At 32.9% G+C, this 22,635-nt stretch overlaps 1 protein-coding gene and 1 pseudogene across 2 annotated transcripts; both read right to left on the bottom strand.

The window, feature by feature from the left end:
* Positions 1-858: 858 nt before the first annotated feature.
* Positions 859-1,859, bottom strand: LOC145803847 (fructose-bisphosphate aldolase, cytoplasmic isozyme pseudogene; annotated as a pseudogene).
* Positions 1,860-2,753: 894 nt separating this feature from the next.
* LOC114299846 (dihydroorotate dehydrogenase) lies at positions 2,754-15,483 on the bottom strand. Of its 2 annotated transcripts, XM_082899763.1 has the most exons (4): positions 15,249-15,483; positions 15,072-15,117; positions 10,007-10,081; positions 2,754-3,223 (listed from the first exon to the last, which is right to left on the bottom strand). In XM_082899763.1, exons 1-4 carry the CDS (start codon positions 15,278-15,280, stop codon positions 3,062-3,064), a joined length of 315 nt encoding a protein of 104 aa, XP_082755889.1. In that variant the 5' UTR covers positions 15,281-15,483; the 3' UTR covers positions 2,754-3,061. The 2 variants fall into 2 exon arrangements, with proteins under 2 accessions (XP_082755889.1, XP_028100482.2); XM_028244681.2 differs by lacking the exon at positions 15,072-15,117 and having other exon boundaries at positions 15,249-15,479.
* Positions 15,484-22,635: the final 7,152 nt, after the last annotated feature.

Raw genomic sequence — 22,635 nt, 5'->3', positions numbered from 1 at the left:
CTGCGGTTACAAATTTGTCGAACCGGCTGCAGAATAGGACAAATGAGGTGCAGCAGTTAAACGCCCAACTGGCTCTGCTCCAACGCATGTATAAGGATGCGCGAGCAGAGATAAGTGTGCTAAAGGCAGAAAATAAGGAGCTGAAGCGGAAGGCCACCGTGATGTTCCGATTTGGAGGTCCGCCATATGCTGCAGTAGAGGAGCAGGGAGGAGGCAACTTGCTTGGTGGTCTAGGAAGTACGGAGGCAACACCGTCAAGGGCCGTCCAAGACGGAGGCAAGAAGAAGAGACCGGCGGCAGAGTAGGTCGGTGGGTGGCCGTCTGCAGAAAAGAAAACAAATCTTTTGGTGTTGTGTTTTGGTTTGTTGGTTTTGTGTGGTCGTTGTTTTTTTTTTTTTTTTTTTTGTGTAAAATTGTGATCGGGGTTGATCCCTGAGATAAATAAAATATGGGTTGTTGTGCAAAGTGGTAAATTGTGTTGGGTTTTTGTGTGGTTTTTTTTTTTTTTTTTTTTTTTTTTTTTTTTGGAGCATAGTGATGATGAATATAGAAGGATGAATAAAAAGAATAAAGGTGGGAGTGGGGAACAGGGCGAATCAAAAGCACCAATGAAGCTTAGAATAAAAAAAAAAATAAAGTTTGGGCGGTGGATGTTTTTTTTTTTTTTTTTTTTTTGGTGTGTATCCAGAAGTTGCCGATGTACATATGAATTATCTAATGGCTTTTATAATAAAAAATAAAGTTTGGGTTTAAAGTAAGGGAAATATGAAAGTGGGATCACGTGGGTGGTGTAAAGAGGGTGGGTGTAAAGTGTGGTAAAGGAAATAAAATAAAATAAAAAGAAAGTTGGGTGGTGTGTCAAGCAAGGACTATGAGGAAAGTCGCATTTCGAGCCAGACCATTAGCATTTTCCATGATAGCAAGTGGAGATGTTTCGGTGGGACCAATCTTGAGTACAGCACGCCATTTAGCAAACCTAGCACCGGCTTCATAGTACTTCGCGCAGCGCTGGCCAAGGCCATCAAGACCTTGGGTGGTGGTCTCACCATTGGTTCCAACAAGCTCGACAACACCCTTGTCCACCTTGATTCCAGGCACAACACCATCTTCCTTGAGTACCCCAACGAAGGGCGTACCTGCAGCTGTTTTCTGATAAAGGGTTTCCTCGAAGAGAATCACTCCACAGAGGTATTGAAGAGCACCGGGAGTTGTGAATAGGAGCTCGCGGAAAGTCCAAAAGAAGTTGCCGGAGAAAGGCCGGAATGATGGGTCATGGTTGGAGCATGAGTGCTCCTCACCAAAGATGCTGAGGGTCGGAAGGGATGATGCCAACGAAGGTATAAAGAAGGTATGTGTAGAGATCCGGCGGAATAGATTGAGGTCCGGCGGACGACTAAGGTGAGGTTGCCGCCCGCCGGTGAAGCGAAGAATATTAGGTTCTAAACCTGCTTTGATACCATGTAAAAAATCAATGTATAAAAAGAAGTAGAGAATTGTATTATTGATTGATGTGTTAATTGTATTGTATGTCATTATATAGGAGATGTAAAGTGGAGATGGAGTGGTGGAGTAGGTGAAATGGAGGTGGTAGTGGTGTAGTGGGTTAGGTTTAGTGGAGTAGGTGAGGTGGTAGTGGTGTAGTGGGTTAGGTTTAGTGGAGTAGGTTTAACAGATTAGCAATCCCAACACCAACGAGAACGTTAATTGTACCGAAATAATGAAGTCAACTATTATATAATGAAAATCTTTTAATTTCAATTAACTAATAACACCATATTAATATCCAAACCAACCCAATTTATCATACATCTCCAATCAAATACTATCATATTAATAATCTCATTACCCAATTACACCATATTCATAATTCCACCCAACCCAAACCCAAACCCAAGTAATCCGACAACTAAACCTGGCCTACGAGCATTGTGACCTTGTTTGGTTCATCTCTTGAGAGATAATTTTTGAGAAAATATTTTAAAATTTTGTTCGGTTGAAAAGTTTTGAAAAAAAAAATTCCAAAATCACACTCTCTCTCTTCTCTTTCCTTCTCTCACATTCTACACATCATTCAATCACTATATTTCTAACACCTACCTATCTATTCAACTACAAAAAATAAATTAATTAATTAATTAAATGATCACAAACTCTACAACACCTGAACTATCTTCAAAACATACAACCACATAAAATTTTTAATTTTGTAAACTCGTTTTCAAAAAAAATATTTTTCAAAATTGTTTTACAAATGCAAATCAAACATGGCCTGTAATTCTTCATCAATTTTTTCATCAAGCTTGAGTAAGAATTTGGACCAAAAACTTCATTTGATATATGACCCCAATGGTGGCAATCAAATCACCACCACCACCTGCCACCGCAACCAAATCACCATTCTTTACTGCATAGCCATTGCATCTCTCTTTATCCAGTCAATCCAAATCATTTTAAGCACAATCTAGATTTGGTGAAAGGGTTGGAGATGCAAATTAGTTTTACATTTTCATCAAATTGAAACGAGAAGTAAGCTTTATTGGACGTCTCATTAAAGCACCAGACAACACAGCACAGCCTCCAGGTAACCAGATATTATTTTTGCTAACAATATTATCTACCCAATAAAAATCATGAAGTTCAATGCGAAGATGAAAAAATAAATCCTTGTTAACTATTTAAGTAAATTGATTTCACGGAGCATGCAGACTGATTAGGCAAGGGCAATAGCTGCCGAGACAAACAATCTTCCAAAATAGAAAAAATAAAAATGCATCAATAATTGATTAAAAACGATCTAAATGCCAAACTCCATGAACCACTAGCTGTTTAATTCCATGCTTAAAAATATGAAGCGGCTTAAACATATAGAGGGATTGCCTAACAGAATCTTTGAAAGCTTGAACAACATTAACAACACAACCAACACACAGACAATAAATTGCCAAGTGGAACCTTGAATCTGGGTAGCAGTATGTAATGACAAACACTGACAAATCTCCCCATTTAAACTAACACCAAATCAGGTAGAGACACAAAGATGAATGACAAAACTTGTTGCCATTCAACTTAGCAAACTACAACTGAATTGGCCACCTGATAAAGTAAGCTTCTCTGCTTTTGTAACTGCATCCAAAGGGAGAGGACTGAAACTCCGAGATGGACCATAGAAATGGGGAAAGACGTTTGAGGCATCTACAGCTTCGTATACTAGTCCTTCTCCCAGCTGCAATAAAATGCATGCCAAGAAGGACATTGTCAAGCCATGAGGACAATTAATTACAAAAAGCTAGGGCATAAAAGAAAAACTGATGTCAACTAGATGTTAGAATTTTCCATATGTGGACCAATATGCTAATTGATTTTCTTTTATGAAAAATGGATAGATTGTTGCTTGGTACATTAAGGCATACCATGATACCAGTGATCCCATCAAGCATCTAGTGATTGGTTTTACATGGGATAAAGGTACACCTTAGTTACACCATTTCCAAGTGTAAGATAAGGATGGCGGATCGTGACAAGGGCTTTTTCTACAGTGTCCACAATGAGTAGGACTGAGGATTACTCCTGATTTATAAGATGACTAGGTCCCTATTCTCACCCACATTCTGCTATTCAATCCCATCTAAAGAGGGCATACGATATGATGTTGTACATGCAGTATAAGACCTATACTTGTTTGTTCAATTCTCAACAAGAAAACACCATGGCAGGCGAAGATCTCATTGTGTTTCAATCAAAAGCTTTGGTTTCATGCTTCAAACACATGCCAAATTCACTCCAACGATTCTAAGTGACAGAGTGGAAATTTTACACAAAGCTAGATATCATTCTAGCAGGTTGAAGAACACCTTAAAACCACAAGGAATAAATGAATTCCCAAAGAGAAACGGAATAATATTGATCAAAAGTTGTATTGCCCTAAGGCGTACATCATTATTTATAATATTCGAAACCCAACTAAACAAGGAAACAACTGATTAGACTAATTCTTTACTAGATACAGAAATAAATAAAAAGAAATAGAAAATTACCAAAAATGACATATTTAGTGAAGCCCAAATCAGAATACTATATAACACTAGAAACACGCCAAAACAAACGGTGCTAACAACAAACTTTCCAAAATAAAGTTATTGCTAAAACAAAACTTTCCTAAAATAGCAAAATCTATACAGCAATGTAAGAGTTTTAGGAACCAAACTTTTTGTCCCCAAAAGTCAAAACTTTGTTGCAAAAAATATTAAGAGACCAGTTTCAAAAGTCCAACGAAATGACCTTTAGCGACAAAATATTAAAAATGTCATTATTAAATGCACTTTTAAGGATAAAACAATTAAATCTCAAAAAGGCTTATTTTTTAGACGAAAATTTTAGTCCCAAAAAGATAGGGTATGTTTAGCTTGAATTTCTAGAGTGATTTTGAGAAAAAAAATTTAGAAAATTTGTTTTGTTTGTAAATTTTTCAAAACAATTTTCAAAATCACTTTCTCTCTCTTACCTATCAATCAATCACTTTTTTTCTCTCCTCTCTTCTTTTCAATCACTTTTTCTCTCACACACATCCACTCAATTATAACAAAATATCAAATCATTCCAAACTTCCAAACTCCAAAACTACTTTCAAAATACAAACCAAAAAAATTTCTAAACTCTCTCCCCAAAACAATTTTTAAAAACTACTCTCCCAAAAACAAACCAAACAAGCCCATAGTTATCTCTATTATCATAATCTTACGATTCACGATTTGATTCGCAATTTTTGCAAAATCGATACGAATCTATGGGTGAACCTATTTTGGAAGTAAATCTCTAGTGAATCACACGATTCGATTCACTTTTTACGATTCATGCAATTTTCAAAATTATTATATCCAACATATTTTCGACTCTTTTTTTCTCCATCTTTTTAGTGAAAATGACATAATATAACTTCTAATAGCGTTTAATACTAAAATAACCAACATATATACATGATTTATTATTATTTTAGTGATCATGTAATTTTTAATAGGATCCAATCAAATTCCGTCAGACCCAACATATTTTTAACCTTTCTTCTAATTTTTTTTCCTTTTAAAAAATCATAATATGTCTTCTAAAGATATTTAAGATTAAAGTTACACTAAGAATTATCTATTATTATTTTATTAAATTGAATATTACATGTGTGAGGCCAGTTATACCTTTTAAATGTTTTAGGCTTTAAAATAAAAGATTCTAAATAATTCTTTCTTATTATTTGCTCACTGTTATTTAGAAAAGTATGTATGCTTATAGTCCAAATATCAATATCGTTGTTAATTATTGTTACTTCGGAAATTGATAGTTTGTCTATTTGGTTATTATCTTCGTTAAGAATGGTTGATAAAAAATGTTTAAAAAATAAAAAAGATAAGATTGTGATCTTATATAAGAACCTTTGTTAACTTATTATCTATTAAACTACGTGATTATCATTCAAAATAACATTTTCATTGATTTAAATCTAAATATTTCATATTCATAAGATATATTTAATATCTAAATGTTTAGATAAATGTTTTTAAGTAATTTAGAAAAAGTAACTGAATCTTTACGATTCACGATTCGATTCGATTCGCGATTCGGTACGAGACCATTTCGATTCACGATACAAATCCCGATTTGACAACTAGGATAGTTATTCATCTAAAACTTTAGTTTCTCGTAGTGATCACTAATTTGAGGGCCTAAACAAAAGAATTTGGCTAAAATCCACCGTGCAACATCACCGAGGACAGCAATGACTTTGATTTAAAACATAGTTTCAGATCAGACTATCAAATTTGCAAAAATATAATATTTTAACGTGTCTCAAGCATGTCGTGTCCGGCATTTTTTGAAAATCAACTTGTTAGCGTGTTTGTATCGTGTTGCATGTCTGTGTTTGTGCTACTTAGAATATAACCATTGAAAAAAAAAAAAAAAAAAAGAGTAAACAAAAAATATTTAAATAGAATAGCGAAACAATAGAGAGTTTGTTGGAGTGTGAATTGGAAAAATGGTTACTAAAATAGAAAAGTAACTTTTTAAGTAAAATTTGGGTAAAAATTTAACTATCTTGATGAAGATGCTCTTATATAGCTTCAGCATTAATATATATCATGTTAAAATCCACCTACTCTCCACCTACTTCACCCACTTAAACCTACTCCACTAAACCTAACCCACTACACCACTACCACCTCACCTACTCCACTAAACCTAACCCACTACACCACTACCACCTCCACTTCACCTACTCCTTACCTACTACACACTCACCCTCTTCTATATATAGGAATCATGAATCATTGTAATAGACATCAATTATCAATCAATCAATAATACAATTCTCTATTTCTCTTTATACATTAAATTTTCTACATGGTATCAGAGCAAGGTTAAGCATTTAGTATTTTTCGCTTCACCGGCGGGCGGCAACCTCGCCTTGGCCGCCCGCCGGACCTCAACCTAATCTGCTAGAATTTTCTACACATACCTTGAAATTTCTTCGAGTCCACCACCACTGCCTCTCCTCTCACTGTTGTCCTCCCATACACCACCGTCTCGATCGTCTTCATCTACAATGTTGCAGTGAAGGATCTCAAGCGTGGTTTTGTTGCATCCAACTCAAAGGATGATCCAGCCAAGGAAGCTGCAAATTTCACCTCCCAGGTTATTATTATGAATCACCCGGGTCAGATTGGTAATGGGTATGCTCCAGTTCTTGACTGCCACACCTCCCACATTGCTGTCAAGTTTGCTGAGATTGATCGTCGATCTGGCAAGGAGATTGAGAAGGAGCCCAAGTTCTTCCGTGAACATGCTCTCCTTCCTTTTACTCTTGGAGTGAGGCAGATGATTTGCTGCTGTAACAAGATGGATGCTACCACTCCTAAGTACTCAAAAGCAAGGTATGATGAAATTGTGCAGGAAGTCTCTTCCTATCTAAAGAAGGTTGGTTACAACCCTGACAAAATTCCTTTTGTCCCCATCTCTGGTTTTGAGGGTGACAACATGATTGAGAGGTCCACCAACCTCGATATGATTACACAGCCCAAGAGGCCATCAGACAAGCCTCCTCTTCTCCACATTCTTGATAACACCAACAGCAACAGTTTGACGCATTTATTAGAGAAAAGGTCCAAAGGCAGCTCCTGTCAAAGCTGATGCTCAGCAGGCTGTACCACCTATTGAAGTGCCAGCACTATCCTTGCACATGGGGGGCACCCACTCATTTCTTTATTGTTTTCTTTTACTCACCCATGTGACCCACGATGCAACCTATACTTTTTCTTTTCTTTACACTCTTGTTCCCCACTTTCTTTATTATATATATATATATATATATCTCTTTTTATTATATTATATTAAAAAAAAAAAAAAAAAAAAATCTTCATCTCTCTTCCGTTTGATTTCCAACTCCATTATTTTTATTTTTATTTATTTTCTCCAAACCACTTTCCTTATTTCCTCCATCTTTCATTTTTTGATTTCAAATATATTTTTATTATTTTTTCTTTATTTTTCTTTCACATTCTTTTTAATCTTTTTCCAATTCCCTTCATACCATATAGCTTTGCACACCAAATCATATTTTATTCATCTCAGGGATCAACCCCGATCACAATTTTACACAAAAAAAAAAAAAAAAAAAAAAAAAAAAAAAAAACCAACAAACAAACAAACCACCACAACACACCCGCACCCACAGTGGGATTTTTCTTCTCTACTCTGCTGCAGGTCTCTTCTTCTTGCTTTTCTCTTGGGTGTCCCTTACCGGCGCTGCCTCCATACTACCCACTCCACCGAGCACGTTCACTCCACCCTGCTCCTCCACTACAGCATATGGTGGACCTCCAAATCGGAACATCACGGTAGCTTTCCGCTTCAGCTCCTTGTTTTCCGCCTTCAGCACACTTATCTCTGCTCGCGCATCCTTATACATGTGCTGGAGCAGAGCCAATTGGCCGTTTAAATGCTGCACCTCATTTGTCCTGCTCTGCAGCCGGTGCGACAAGTTTGTGACCACAGTCATGGTTTCCACACATGACTTCAGAGTATACTGATTGGCCTCAATATCAGTTTGCACCGCCATTTTTTGCTCCACCGACCGCATCGGAAAGTTCAACGGAGCAAACACAGAGGTGTTTGGTTGAGGTTCACTGGCCACCGCACCAGTTCTCTCTCTTGTTGACTCATTGAGGTCGGGAAAAAGAGTGAGCAGACCACGGGACGAAGAGGCCATATTCTGGGTAGCTGAACGGGAAGACGAGGCCATGTTATGGGTTGCTGAGTGTTTCAGAGAAAGGTTGGTTACAGAATGGCAACAGAGTGTTCCAGAATCTCTTTCTCAGAAACAGAAGAGTTTTTTCAAAGGATTTTCGGCGGTTTCAGACTGGTTTGCACAGCCTCCGCCTCAACCTTGGTTAAATAGCCAAGGCCGACACGCCACTCTGTCGCTCACGTGCCTCGCCGCGTCTCCGGCTCACCTTTTAATGGCTCGACGCTTTCTGTCAGGCACGCCTTTTGATGAAGTGGGCGCGCCTTTTGAGGGCGCGACTTTTGAGGGCTCACTATATATATCCATATATATATATATATTTGGGCAGCCTATATACACCATCATACAGTGTATTTTTTAAGGGTCCGACAAGACTCTGTAAACTGTCCCGACATTGATTCCGGTTAGCTCCTTCATGGGTCCGACAAGACTCTGTAAACTGTCCCGACATTGATTCCGGTTAGCTCCTTTATGGGTCCGACAAGACTCCGTCAACTGTCCCGACATTGATTCCGGTTAGTTTCTACAAGGGTCCAGCAAGACTCCGTAAACTGTCTTCTACAACGGTCCGACATGACCCCATAAACTGTCTTCTACAAGGGTCCAGCAAGACTCCGTAAACTGTCACCACAACTGTCACAACATTGTCTGCTACAACGGTCCGACATGACCCCATAAACTGTCTTCTACATCGGTCTGACACCGCCATCCAGTGTCCTCTACACCGTTATGACACCACCATACAGTGTCCTCTACATGGTTATGACACCCCCATACAGTGTCCTCTACAACGTTATGACACCAGCATCCAGTGTCTTCACCAATGGTCTGACACGACCATACAGTGTCTCTTATCCTCTTTTATTTTTATGTATTTTCTTGTTTTGTTACTCTCTCCAAACTCAAGTTGGTTAGTTCCTATCCCCCTTGAGTTTGCGGGGGGCTGTTAAAATCCACCTACTCTCCACCTACTTCACCCACTTAAACCTACTCCACTAAACCTAACCCACTACACCACTACCACCTCACCTACTCCACTAAACCTAACCCACTACACCACTACCACCTCCACTTCACCTACTCCTTACCTACTACACACTCACCCTCTTCTATATATAGGAATCATGAATCATTGTAATAGACATCAATTATCAATCAATCAATAATACAATTCTCTATTTCTCTTTATACATTAAATTTTCTACATATCATCATTCATCAAGGTGACAATTAGTTAGTACATAGTCAAGGATACCCAGTTCCAAATATTTGGGGTAGGCAAACATCTATGCAGTCACCCCAACCATCACTTGCTGAAATTTTTCAATGTCATCCACTTAAATTGCTAACCTCACCATTGTTATGAGACTCCAACCCAGCAAACCAACCGTTCTCAATGATTTGTTTGACTAACTCAACAAAGGTGAACAAACAGAATACTCTTACATAGATTCAGCATTAATGTATATCATCATCATCAAGGTGACAATTAAGAAAAACACCAACAATTTAGGATCTGTCAATGCTTTGGTAATTGTAGCTGTATGCACTTAATAATTTTAAATGCTCAAAGGCTTCCCTATTAATAGCAGGTCCAATTGATCATAGATGTCACCAGATTCTTTTAAGTTTGCATGAAATAAATGGCTATGTCATGCTAAGCTATTCCCTAGTCAAAGCAAGCAAGGATAATATCAATTAATCATCAAAGGCAATTACCTTTTTAGATTCAATTTGGAGCAGGTAAAGGTCCCTGTTACTGTTCAGAAAGAAGTTCTGCAAAGTTGACTGGACCTGCAAATAGTAGTAACCACATTAAGATGTTAACATTACAAATCCTAGAAGAATCAACTCATGACAAATCCTAAGGCATAATCTGTTAATGATTCAAATGGTTTACCCAAGGTTCTGAAAAGCGGTTGCGGACGTCATAACGGTTGCGGTTGCGGAGTGTAAAGGCCGTAGCGTAACAGTTACAGTTGCGATAACCGGAACCGTGATTTTTTAATTTTTCACACAATTTGAAAAAAACTTACCGATACGCATTTTTTCTTCTTCTTCAGAATCACATTTATTGAGATTTAAAATAGATTTTAATCAATTTTTGTTAATTTTTAAATATGATCCAATATATATTTTTTCAAATCACTATAAAATGAGTTTTTTACATTTTCTTTCAATAGTTAATGACTTTAAGAATAACTGATTTTAAATGTTTACAAATTATTTTTGACCAATACTTGAACTAATTGAATACAAAATATTCATAATTATTAAATGATTATAAAAATAAAAATTTTGCCATAAACAACAATCATTTTTGAGGCATTTTTTAGACAACACTTTACGGCTAAATAAATAAAATTATTTACAATTAAGTATTAAATGAAATGATTATAAAAATAAAAATTGTGCCATAAACAAAAATTATTTTTGAACTACTGATTTTATTTATTTTTTAAAGACATTTTTTAGACAACACATTAACAAAATAAAAAATATTAAATAAAATGATTATAAAAATAAATGCAACTACTGTTTATATTTTTTTTATTTTACATGCTAATGTAATGAAATAAAAATTATAAAGAAAAAAAATTCACATGAGATTTTCTTTGAATTTAGATCACTTGAGTATTTGTTCTTTTTTTGTAAACTTTTATTTTTTTTATTTTTTTTGGGAAAGGAAATTATTCAGAATATTGCAAAAGGGTGTCACAGTGTGTAACAGACCGTAACTACCGTGTTATGGCTGTTACAGTACCACTACGGCCGTTATGTACTACTAAAACGGCCGTTACACGTGTGAATTTCTGTCACACCCAAAGTTCTGAAAAACGGTTGCGGTTGCCGTAACGGTGGCGGTGGCGCGGTTGCAGTTGCCGTTGCCGTTGCGATTGCGGTTGCGGGTGCGGGGTGTAAAGGCCGTAGTGTAATGGTTGCGGTAACCGGAACCGTGAATTTTTTTATTTTTCGCACAATTTGAAAAAAACTTACCGATACGCATATTTTTTTTTCATAATCATATTTATTGGGTTAAAAATAAATATTGATCAATTTTTAAAAATTTTTAAGTATGATCCAATATATTTCATATTTTTAAATCACTATAAACTGAATTTTTTACATTTTATTTTAATAATTAATGACTTTATATTATACAAAAAATCAATCACTAACTATTATATATAAGATAAACAATGACAAAAGTAAGAGAATAAATAAATGCCTAAATATACATATATATATATATATATATATTTTAACCAAGCCAAACAGATAAAGACCACACTTATTATTATTATTATTATTTTCAAACAATATATAAATAGACACACACAAATAAAAAGGTTGAGTGATAGCAGCTGAATAGAATAGCATAGGTCTTACAGTTTCAACAAATAGGTAACATGTTCTTCATCTTCCCTCTTCTCTCTCTATCTCTTACTCCTCCATTTTCTCTCTTTATCTTTTATCTTCTCTCTATCCCTCTTTCCCTATTTTCAGCTTTTTTTTGTATGTTTTTTTCGAAAGAAACAGTTTGGAATCGTTACATACCGGTGCGTAACATGCCGTTACGACTGTTACGGCACCGTTACGACTGCTACGGCCAACACACCTGTGAATCTCAATCACTGCACAAGCGGCCGTAACGGGTGGCGGTAACCGCCAAAACCGTTACGTAATGGTTGCGACCGCTTTTTAAAACCTTGGTCACACCGCTATAGCGACCGTAAAGGGTGGCGGTAACCACCACAGCCGTTACGTAACGATATTGCGTAATGGTTGCGGCCGCTTTTTAAAACCTTGAGTTTACCCCTATGACTGGAAACCATGCTTTCTGCTCTTATGACTTGCAATATTATTCAAGAAATGTTGGAAAATATGATCCCGGATTAACTTGATGGGTTTATGATCACTAATGATGACTTTCTGAATTCCCAATTGGAATCCATGCACATACAAGCAATATTTGGATTATATATTTGTGAATAAATTTATTAAGAAAAATTAAAACAAAACAAAAGGATAAAAATAAACAAAGTAAAAGAAGCTAAATTTATTTCTTTCATTTCCTTGTCATTTTTCTTTCACTTTGATAAATCCAATATCCAAACACATTCATTAAATTAGATGATTTTTCAAGCCAAAAAAAGCCCCAACTTTGGGAAATATTATGCTACATGGAACACAAGTGACCCTCCTACTCAATTGAAGTGTTGAATTTTCAAATACAACCATGAAAAGTAAATAAAATCCAAATCACCAGGTGTATGGGTGATTGCAGTTCGGTTTGGTTCGGTTTAAAAGAAAACCAACAACCAAACCACAACTTACGGTTCCATGAAATTTAATACCATACCAAATTATGAAAATCTTAGAACCAAACTAAACCAAACCAATGAAAAGTGGTTGGGTTCAACTTAGAACCATGTTTCTAAAAAATGGATCTTGGTCCTCTCCATTGCATATCCAATGGCTATAAAATAGGCATGTAAATTTATCATTCTTTCAAATTAACAAAAATAATTACACTCATTGAGCTACTTTTGGCACAACCGTTGGATTACGTAATGGAGAGGATCTCAATCCCTAAAAAATTGCCATCATTCGCAACGTATTCACAAAATATTGCTCACAACCTCCTCAAACATTAAGCAATTTGCCATCATTTTTCAAAAAAGAATATTAGGATTCTTAGAACTAGTTCTACCCATTGTTGTTAAATCATGGATCAAATCGTGAATCATTTTGCTAAATAGTGAAGCATGAATCATAAGATTCATTTTATTTAGCATAATATGTAAGTTTATATATGTGTACACCTATAAAAATACGCATGTAGTGTTAAAATAAAATAAATTTCAATATAACTTAATTGTATGTATGTGTATATATATAACGGCGTATATCAATATAATTAGTATATCTCTTTTTATATTTTGTGAAAACAACGTCGTTACATACATTATGCAAACAAAACTAAATCACTTAAATCATTGACACTATGAATCACAATGAATCATAGTGGATCACAATTAAATTGTAAGATTAACTCAATTTAAGATTCAACTACATGAATTGAATTGTTTTGCTTGAAACTTGTAACAAATCGTGAATCATAAAATTCTAACCACCATAGTTCTACCTATATACAACAACCCATCACTTTTACTTTCTTAAATTTCATGCAACAAAAGTTGCACAACTTATAATAACAAAATTTGTTTTTTGTTGACCTATGGTTCAGAGAGTTTTTAAAATCAGATGTTCGTTATATAGGTATTAATCAAGTGCTTGAGTAAAACAAAGTATATATATACAGTAAATTGCACTTTTTACCCTTATATTTCGAAGCAAATTTTATTTCTGTCCTTATTGTTTTAATTTGAACAATTTGATCCCTACACTTTAGTCTAGTTTCAAATTTCCATCTAAATTTTCATTAATTTTTTCTAAGAACGTAATGTCACATCCGACACAGTGCCCAACATAACACAACACAACACTTGTCGGACACTTCCCAACACTTAGATACACATTAAACACATTATAAATTTAAATAAAATAACTCTGCATCAATGATAAAACAAAAATAATAAAAATTTATACCTATACGCCTCCTTTTGACTTTAGAATTTATTGGATGTGTTTGGTTTGGTTTTGGGAGATAAATTTTCAAAAAAAAATCTTGGAGAAAGTTTAAAAAAAAAATTAGTTTGTTTGGTTGTATATTTTGGAAATAATTTTAGAGTGTGGAAGTTTGAGATGATTTGATCTTTTGTTGTAGTTAAGTAGATGTGTGTGAGAGAAATAGTGATTAAGAAATGAGAGAGAAAAAGTGATTGATTGATGTATAGGAGATAGAAAGTGATTTTGAAATTTTTTTTCCAAAATCACTAAACCAAACAATATTTTAAAAAAATTTCTCTGAAATTTGTTTCTCAATAACAAACCAAACAAGGCCATTATATTTTACTTAAATATTCATATATACAGATATATAGTTATATATCTTTTTATATGACATAATAATAAATATATAAATTATATATTTTGCACGTGTTCCCCACATGATGTGTTCTAATTTTTTTAAAAATTTCACGTCAGCATGTCAAGAAGGGTTGTCAGACGTCCATGTCACGCTTCTTAGGTAGATAGGAAAAATAAAAATAGTTGGCGTGTCTCCTAAAAATAAATTTGTTAAACAAAGAAACAAGCCATGTGCGACATTCCCATGTCAGACACCGCTATTGCACATGTTTTGAACTGTCGGGGCGTCGTGGTGTACACCTCATCATGTGACTAACAAGTGTCTCAAAAATCGTACATTTTAACTTACAACTTACAACTTGAACAGAATGCCCAAATTGTTCAATTTAAAATAATAGATTCATCCATATAGATATATGTACCTATACTATTATATATATGAGCACATGACTTAGTGTTTAATAGTGTGGTGGCTTCTCCTTGTGCACATGATAAATTTCCCTATCTTAAAATAAATAAAAAAATTATTATTCAAAGGCGTGAGCAAGATTTCATTAAGAACACTCCTACCAACATACATATTATGATATTAATTTCTTTATTATTATTTTTATACTTACTTATCTGAATTGCACACCCACTAATAGGTATATAAATAAAAAATGTGGTTCAATTACAAATTGGAATCCTAATTACGTACAGAACCATGAAATACAATACAGAGAAGCGAACCAAACCAAACTAATTAGATGAATGCCAATTAATCAACTTCAAATGATAGAAAACAAACCCTAAAATCCCGAGGAAGCAAACAAGATGAAAATGTACCCCAAACCCTAAAATCCCGAGGAAACAACAAGATGAAAAAACAGAAATCAGTTAGCTCAGCTATTCCAATGACATGAAATTTTTGGATTGTATGAGATGGAAACAAAAATGGTTATGGAAAAAGTTAGAAAAAACAAACCTGATGGAGGCTGCTGAGATGGATAAACCCATCGGTTTTGTCAAGTTCACCACCCAAAGTAGTTCCAGTTTTCTGAAGAGCCTCCCACTCCTCGCTTGTGCTGATTCTGTACACGAATTCTTCTCCTCCTCCTTTCCTTCCTGCCATTCTTTTCCCCCCAACTTCTCTGGAGACGATAAAAGTGGGACAAAAATAGCATATTGGGGTTACCTCTTTATAATTAATAATAATATATATGAGATGGCAAATAAATATTACTCCTACATATAATATTTTAGTGTTTCATTTTTGTTATTTTAACAAAATTAAATTTAAATTTTATTTTATGTGGGTTCAAAATCTCTTCTCATTTGAAAATAAACACGTAACTCTCATATTTAAGCTCGTAAATAATTATGCAATAATTTTATTATACAAATTATGAATATTTTAATCATTTTTTGAAAGAAAATTTTCATTTTAACTTTTAATTTTTTGTTCTATGAGTAATTTATTCGTCTTATATTTAAAAATAAATAAATAATTCCACTACATTCTAACACGTATTAACTATTGGTCACCCGTGCGATGCACAGGATTTTACAAAGTCAATAATTACTATAAAAAAAATTTGCTATTTGTTTATATTTCTTAATATTTTTATTTGGTTTGTGTATATAAATCTTATTTCACATAATTAAAAATATTTAATATTTCACATTATTGAAAATTTTAAAAAGTATCATACATTAGTAAATCATCACATATATAATAGCTAATTTATCTAAGAATTACTTCAGAAAACCAAAAGTAGAGTAACAAAGGCATATTATAATTAATCAAAATGACTAATATATTAAATAAAAGTAACACTAATTTTGCTTAATCAATAATAAATATTACAGTAATCATCTCATATAATATAATAAATTAAAATAAAATTAATTTTAATTCCCATTATATTTAGTTAGTGCGTGGTTAAAAAATTTTTACATGCTATTTGTTTTTTCATTATATTGATTCATTAAACACAAATAGGTTTGAAATGATTATAAAAAATTTATAAAAAAATGTTTGAAAATGCATTATACTTGAATTGACAAACATAAAGAATATAAATATTTAAATTATTCAAAAAAAAAATTAACATTTTAAATATGAGATATCTTCCATTTACTCAAACTCTGAATCTAAATAAATAAATAAATAATTTAAACAAAGAAGAAATTTGTGTTTAGTTCTCAAAGGAAATGAGTTACTAAAAATAAATTTAATCATGAATTATTTCAATAGGATAATCAACAATAAAAAATTAACTGATGAATACATTTAAAGTATAACCCATATCCAATAAATATTTGATTCTTCATTTTCAATCTAACATCTACACTAAAAAAAAAATTAAACACAAATAATCAATAAGTGAGAGAGTTACAAATTGATAATAGCAATGCTTTTATAAATATAAAAAAAAGAATAAAATCTCAATTAAATGACAAATTATTAACAAAAAGAAAGAAATAAGGAAAAATACAGATTGTAACCAAAAAAAAATTTTTAAAATAATAATGTTCATTTATATGAACTCACTTTCTATAGCGATCCCGGATTTACCCTTGTTGTACAGTGATCCGGACATGTGTCCGTGGATGTTGGTAGTTGATTATTATCTTGTTTACATCCTTTTTACTTCGTATTTGAGTTATAGGATGTGTTGGGCAGGTTGGTTGAGTTTAGAAACCAAAGCTAGTTGCCCAGATTTTGACCTGTCCGCTCGAGCGGGGGTTTTGGCGCTCGAGCGGGAATTGCACCCATCCAGTATTTCCTGAGCAGGGTTGGACGCTCGAGCGTGGGATTGGCCGCTCGAGCGGGGTTGTGTGAGTGCTGCTCGAGCGGGGAGTTGGAAGCTCGAGCGGAGACCTGGTTCTGTAAAAGTTCTGGGAGTGTGTATCCGCCGCTCGAGCGGGATTGTTGACGCTCGAGCGGGAGTCTGTGAGTGACGTTCGAGCGGGGTGTTTGACACTCGAGCGGGGCGACTGGGTTTAAGTTCCGTGTTTTGACTTTTCAAATCACTTTTTCACTTTCTCTTCTCTCTCCTACTTTTCCAAAAACACCATTGTTGAGCTTCTCACTCTAGAACTCTACCTTCTCTCTAGGTTTTGATCTAGTAGGAGTGATTTGCTCATCTTTGGCCTTTACAAAAAAGTTGTTGATCGTCGAGGGCTACATTTTAATCTGAAAATTTCGGGATTTGGAGCACGTTGGGTTTTGTCATCTTCTCCCTTGGGGCTCCGAATTTGAGGTAGGGATATCCTACTCCTCTCTATGGATTTTGTCTTTAAATTTTGGTATTTTGAGATGTTGGGGTTGGTTTGGTAATTTTGTGAAAGTTTGGGGCTTTGTGTTATTTTACAAAAGTTGGGGTTTTATTTATAATAAACCTATAGGGCTGAGCAAGGAATCCGTGAAATCCGTAATCCGATTCAGTCCAGTCCAATCCGATAGGTTTGGATTGGTTTTTTGAATCCGCGGTTCGGTTCCGGATTGAAGAATTAAAAATCCGTAGTTCACGGATTGGTTCCGGATTGAATCTCACGGTTCCGGATTGGAACCGATCCGAACCGTATACAAATAGTCTATATTTTTATTATACAACCTCCCCCATAGTATCTTCTCTTATTCTATATAAAATCTAAACTCAAATCTAAAACCGTATAATATCTTCTTTTATTACTTTTGTTTATTAGTTTTAAGTTTTAATTTGCAATGGTCTAAACATATTGCTATTATGGAACTTCAAGTGTTATATATATATATTTTTGTTATTTAATTATGTGAATCCGTGGTTCTAAACCGATCCAATCCGTATTTAAATGGATTGGTTCGGATTGGTTCCATGATTATTCTATATAAAATCTAAATTCAAACCTAAAACCGTATAATATCTTCTTTTATTACTTTTGTTTATTAGTTTTAAGTTTTAATTTGCAATGGTCTAAACATATTGCTATTATGGAACTTCAAGTGTTATATATATATATATATTTTTGTTATTTAATTATGTGAATCCGTGGTCCTAAACCGATCCAATCCGTATTTAAATGGATTGGTTCGGATTGGTTCCATGATTTAAACGGATTGGATTGGTTCCAATTTTTCAGGAACCGTAAATAGCGGATTGGACCTGGTTTTATCCCAATCCGATCCAATCCGGACCATGCTCACCCCTATAAACCTAGATGCATGTTTGGCATAGAGAAATTGAATTAATGTTGAATCATTAATGAAAATGGGACCTAAGGGTTGTAATGTTAATTATGGAAAATGACCTAATTACATTGATTGATTAATTGGGATAATTAATTGTGAGAAATGAGAAAATGAAATGAAATGTTGATTGAATATCCATTTGTGCATTTATTTTCTGTTTAGAAATAATTGCTTTGGGCTATCGGTGGAGGATAGTCGTGATTATTGTAGATAATGCATGATGATTAGGCAAACGGAAACTAATCAATAGAATGTGTCATGGGATTTGACGGTTGATAGAATACATTAACTGTATGTATTAAGTGATTGTATATAGAACCAATGTGTTTGTATACGTTATGTGTAGAGGAGGAGATGGGGGATGTACTCCGCGGTTTATGGGAAGATGGGGGATGTACCTCTAAACCGGACAGAATTGGGAGGAGATAGGGGATGAACTCCGTAAATGCAACTCATATACTTGTCTAGAGAAGTGAAGATAAAGCTAATATGCTTGTCTTTGTGAAGCGTGGATACAGCTTATATGCTTATCTGTGAATTTGGGATATTGTTGTTATACATATCTGTTGAGATGATGATAGAGCTAATAGGCTTATCTGTTGAAAAAGGGAAAATGAAAAGTAACTTGGACTTATAAGTCGGATGACATAAAATGTGATTTATGTGAATGTATCAGTGTTGGCCATCTATCAATTGCTGTTTAGTGTATTTCTACTGGGCTGTGGCTCACCCTATATGGAAATATCATTTTCAGGTACAGGTAGCATACCACCTCCAAGGTCATAGCTTGGGAGGCTAGAGGTGAGCAGATTGTTGTTGTTTTAGTTCATTTTTGATGTATTACATGTATATTCAAGTCGAGGGCTTAATGTGTAGATGAGTTAGTACTCTTTCGTTGTAACCAAGTGTTAACTTGGAAAACTATAAGCCCGTAGGGCATTTTGCTTTTGTTGTTAACATGCAATACTTTTGTAATGAAACTCTGATGAATAGAAGAATGTGGTTATTTCATTTGTCAATGAATGTCTTATTTAATGGGTTTAATGTCATTATTTTGAGGGCGTTACACTTTCTTACAAATGCAAAAACTCATGCAAGTACACATTTCAAATGTAAAGCAAATATTTAAGATTTTTAGGCACTGAAAAGGGATTAGAAATGGCTCAATGTTGATTGTTTTCCCCCTAATTTTCTGTTCATGGTTTCTTTTGCAGAAACTTGTTTTTATATTAAAAAGATTATGTTTAAACAAAAGATATATATGGAATTCTATCATGTTTAAAATTTGTATGAATAAGTAATTGATGATTTTAAAAGATAAAATATTAAGTTCCACTTAAAGATAAACTTTAAAAACTGTAAGTTGAAATATATAGAAATTCTATAACAAACTAACAAAAGGTAAATATAGATCGTTAAAAAAATTATCATCTTTTTGGGATATTTATATCCCAATCTTATTCTTTTTTTTTTTATTTAAATATTTTGTTATCTTTTATTTGAATTTTCATTAAATAGTTATATTTTTATTTTTGTATATTTTTTCATCTATATTTATTTGTTATTCATATATACATAATTACCTTTTTATTTTAAAAATCATTTGACTCATAATATTTTTTTATTTAATTTTTTTTTAATTGTTCATATATAAATTGTTAACTTTTTTATTTTTATAATTAATTGACTCGTAATATTTTTGATTTATTTATTTATTTTTATCTTTTATTTGACTCTTTATATTATTTTGTAGTTGAAATTTGAATAGTTATCTTTTTATTTTATTTATTTTAGATTATGTTTAAACAAAAGATATATATGGAATTTTGTCATGTTTAAAATTTGTGTGGATGAGTAATTGATGATTTTAAAAGATAAAATATTAAGTTTCACTTAAAGATAAACTTTAAAAAGATTAAGTTGAAATATATAGAAATTCTATAACAAACTAACAAAAGATAAATATAGATCGTTAAAAAAATTATCATCTTTTTGGGATATTTATATCCCAATCTTATTCTTTTTTTTATTTAAATATTTTGTTATCTTTTATTTGAATTTTCATTAAATAGTTATATTTTTATTTTTGTATATTTTTTCATCTATATTTATTTTTTATTCATATATACATAATTACATTTTTATTTTAAAAATCATTTGACTCGTAATATTTTTTTATTTAAATTTTTTTTAATTGTTCATATATAAATATTTAACTTTTTATTTTTATAATTAATTGACTCGTAATATTTTTTATTTATTTATTTATTTTATCTTTTATTTGACTCTTTATATTATTTTGTAGTTGAAATTTGAATAGTTATCTTTTTATTTTATTTATTTTATATTTTTATCTCTACCTCTTTGTTGCTCATATTTAAATATTTATCATTTTATTTAAATATATATAATCTTTTTGGCTTTTGAAATTTAGATAATTGACAAATGATTAAAAATTAAGAAAAGTGGGAGGGGAGACTTGAAAAGTGACAGAGAGAGAATCCATAAGAATTTAGTATTAAGAGTTTGGAGAATTCTCATACTCCACTACATTTATTTATATATATAGTATAGACACTAACTAATTTATAGTGAAGACAACCCTAGTCCTTATCCTATCTCCTCTTCTTTTTTTTTTATGATTTTCCCATTAGTATATTTGTTTGACATTATTAGACCATCTCCAATGGTGAATCAAAGTTGATATCAGATTCAAATTTTGATGAAAAAGGCACTTTTTTATGCTCTAACCGTTGCACCAGATTGATATCAAAATGAGATTTCAGTAAAAAAAGCATCAAACTGAGAACGAGACATAGATTTTACCAAATCACTGTTACTGACCGTTGAAAGAGGTACACCGGTCAACCAGCCGGTTGCCCGGCCGGTTGACCAACCGGTTCAGGAAAAAAAGTTCAAACCGTTAAAATAAAATAAAATAAAATAAATTTTGCCTAACCGGTCAACCAGTCGATCGACCACCCGGTCGTCCCGAAAAAAGTTCAGAAAGTTCAAAAAAAAGTTCAGATAATTCACGAAAAAAATAAATAAATAAATAAAAATTTTGCCTAACCGGTCGACCACCCGGTTGTCCCGGGATAGATTTGGTGAAAGGTGAACCGCTGGAGCGAGTGGTATCAAATTTGGTAAAATGGGTCATTTTTTACTCAGATTTGGTGAAAAATTTGAATCACCGTTAAAGATGCTCTTATTAAGGGTATTTATTTAGATAAACTGGATAAGAAATTATTATAATGTGATAGGCTATTAGTCATGAGATTAATAGCTCTTAAATTATCTGGTCATAAATGATATGTATTTGACTATGATTTGAATTTTAATTTTTTTAACAAAATGTTAAACTAAAAAATTTGTTAGAGTTAGAATCCAATCTCATGAAACAAACGTCTCCTTAGTAATTTCATTTTTACATATTATCTCATACACATGTTTAATTTTTGGATAGAAAATACAATTAAATCAAATAATTTTATTAAAAAATTAATTTCAAAACAATAAAGATATTTGCAAAAGAAAAAAAAAATTATCATAATTTCTCAAATATTAATGTTTAAAAACGCTGATAGAGTACGATAATTTTTTTCTTATACATGCATCTTTTCTGTTTTGAAATTAATTTTTGAATAAAATTGTTAAGTAAATTAGAATAATATTATACTAGCGTATACTCGTGCCTGAAGGCACGGTGTAAATAATGTTAGGATTAGAATATAATTGTAATCCCAACACTATTTAAATTTATTTTTTGATTTGATAAAATTACAGATTTATTATAAAATTTTGGAGTTCTCATGAAAACTCCTCACGAAAATTCATTTTTGCTTATATAATATATAGCTAGATAGATAGATATGCTTGGCATACATACAATTTCCATGGGCATACATATAATATTGGTTTTGCTTATATAATTATATGAAAATTGTACGTATGCCCATAATGTCCTAGTGTATTACGGGCATACATACATTCTATGGAAATATGTGTAAAATATATTGAACAAAAATGAGAAAATAAAAAAATAAACAAATAGAGAGAAAAATAAAAATGGGAGAAAATAAAAAAAAAATAAAGAGAAAAGAGAGAGCAAGGTAGGATCATGGGAATGATGGGTGAG

Source organism: Camellia sinensis, chromosome 12, assembly GCF_055761805.1.
Source record: "Camellia sinensis isolate YWXY chromosome 12, ASM5576180v1, whole genome shotgun sequence".
NCBI classification, from domain to species: domain Eukaryota; kingdom Viridiplantae; phylum Streptophyta; class Magnoliopsida; order Ericales; family Theaceae; genus Camellia; species Camellia sinensis.
The sequence above is the reverse complement of the archived record's forward strand: the minus strand, read 5'-3'. Positions and strand labels throughout refer to the sequence as shown.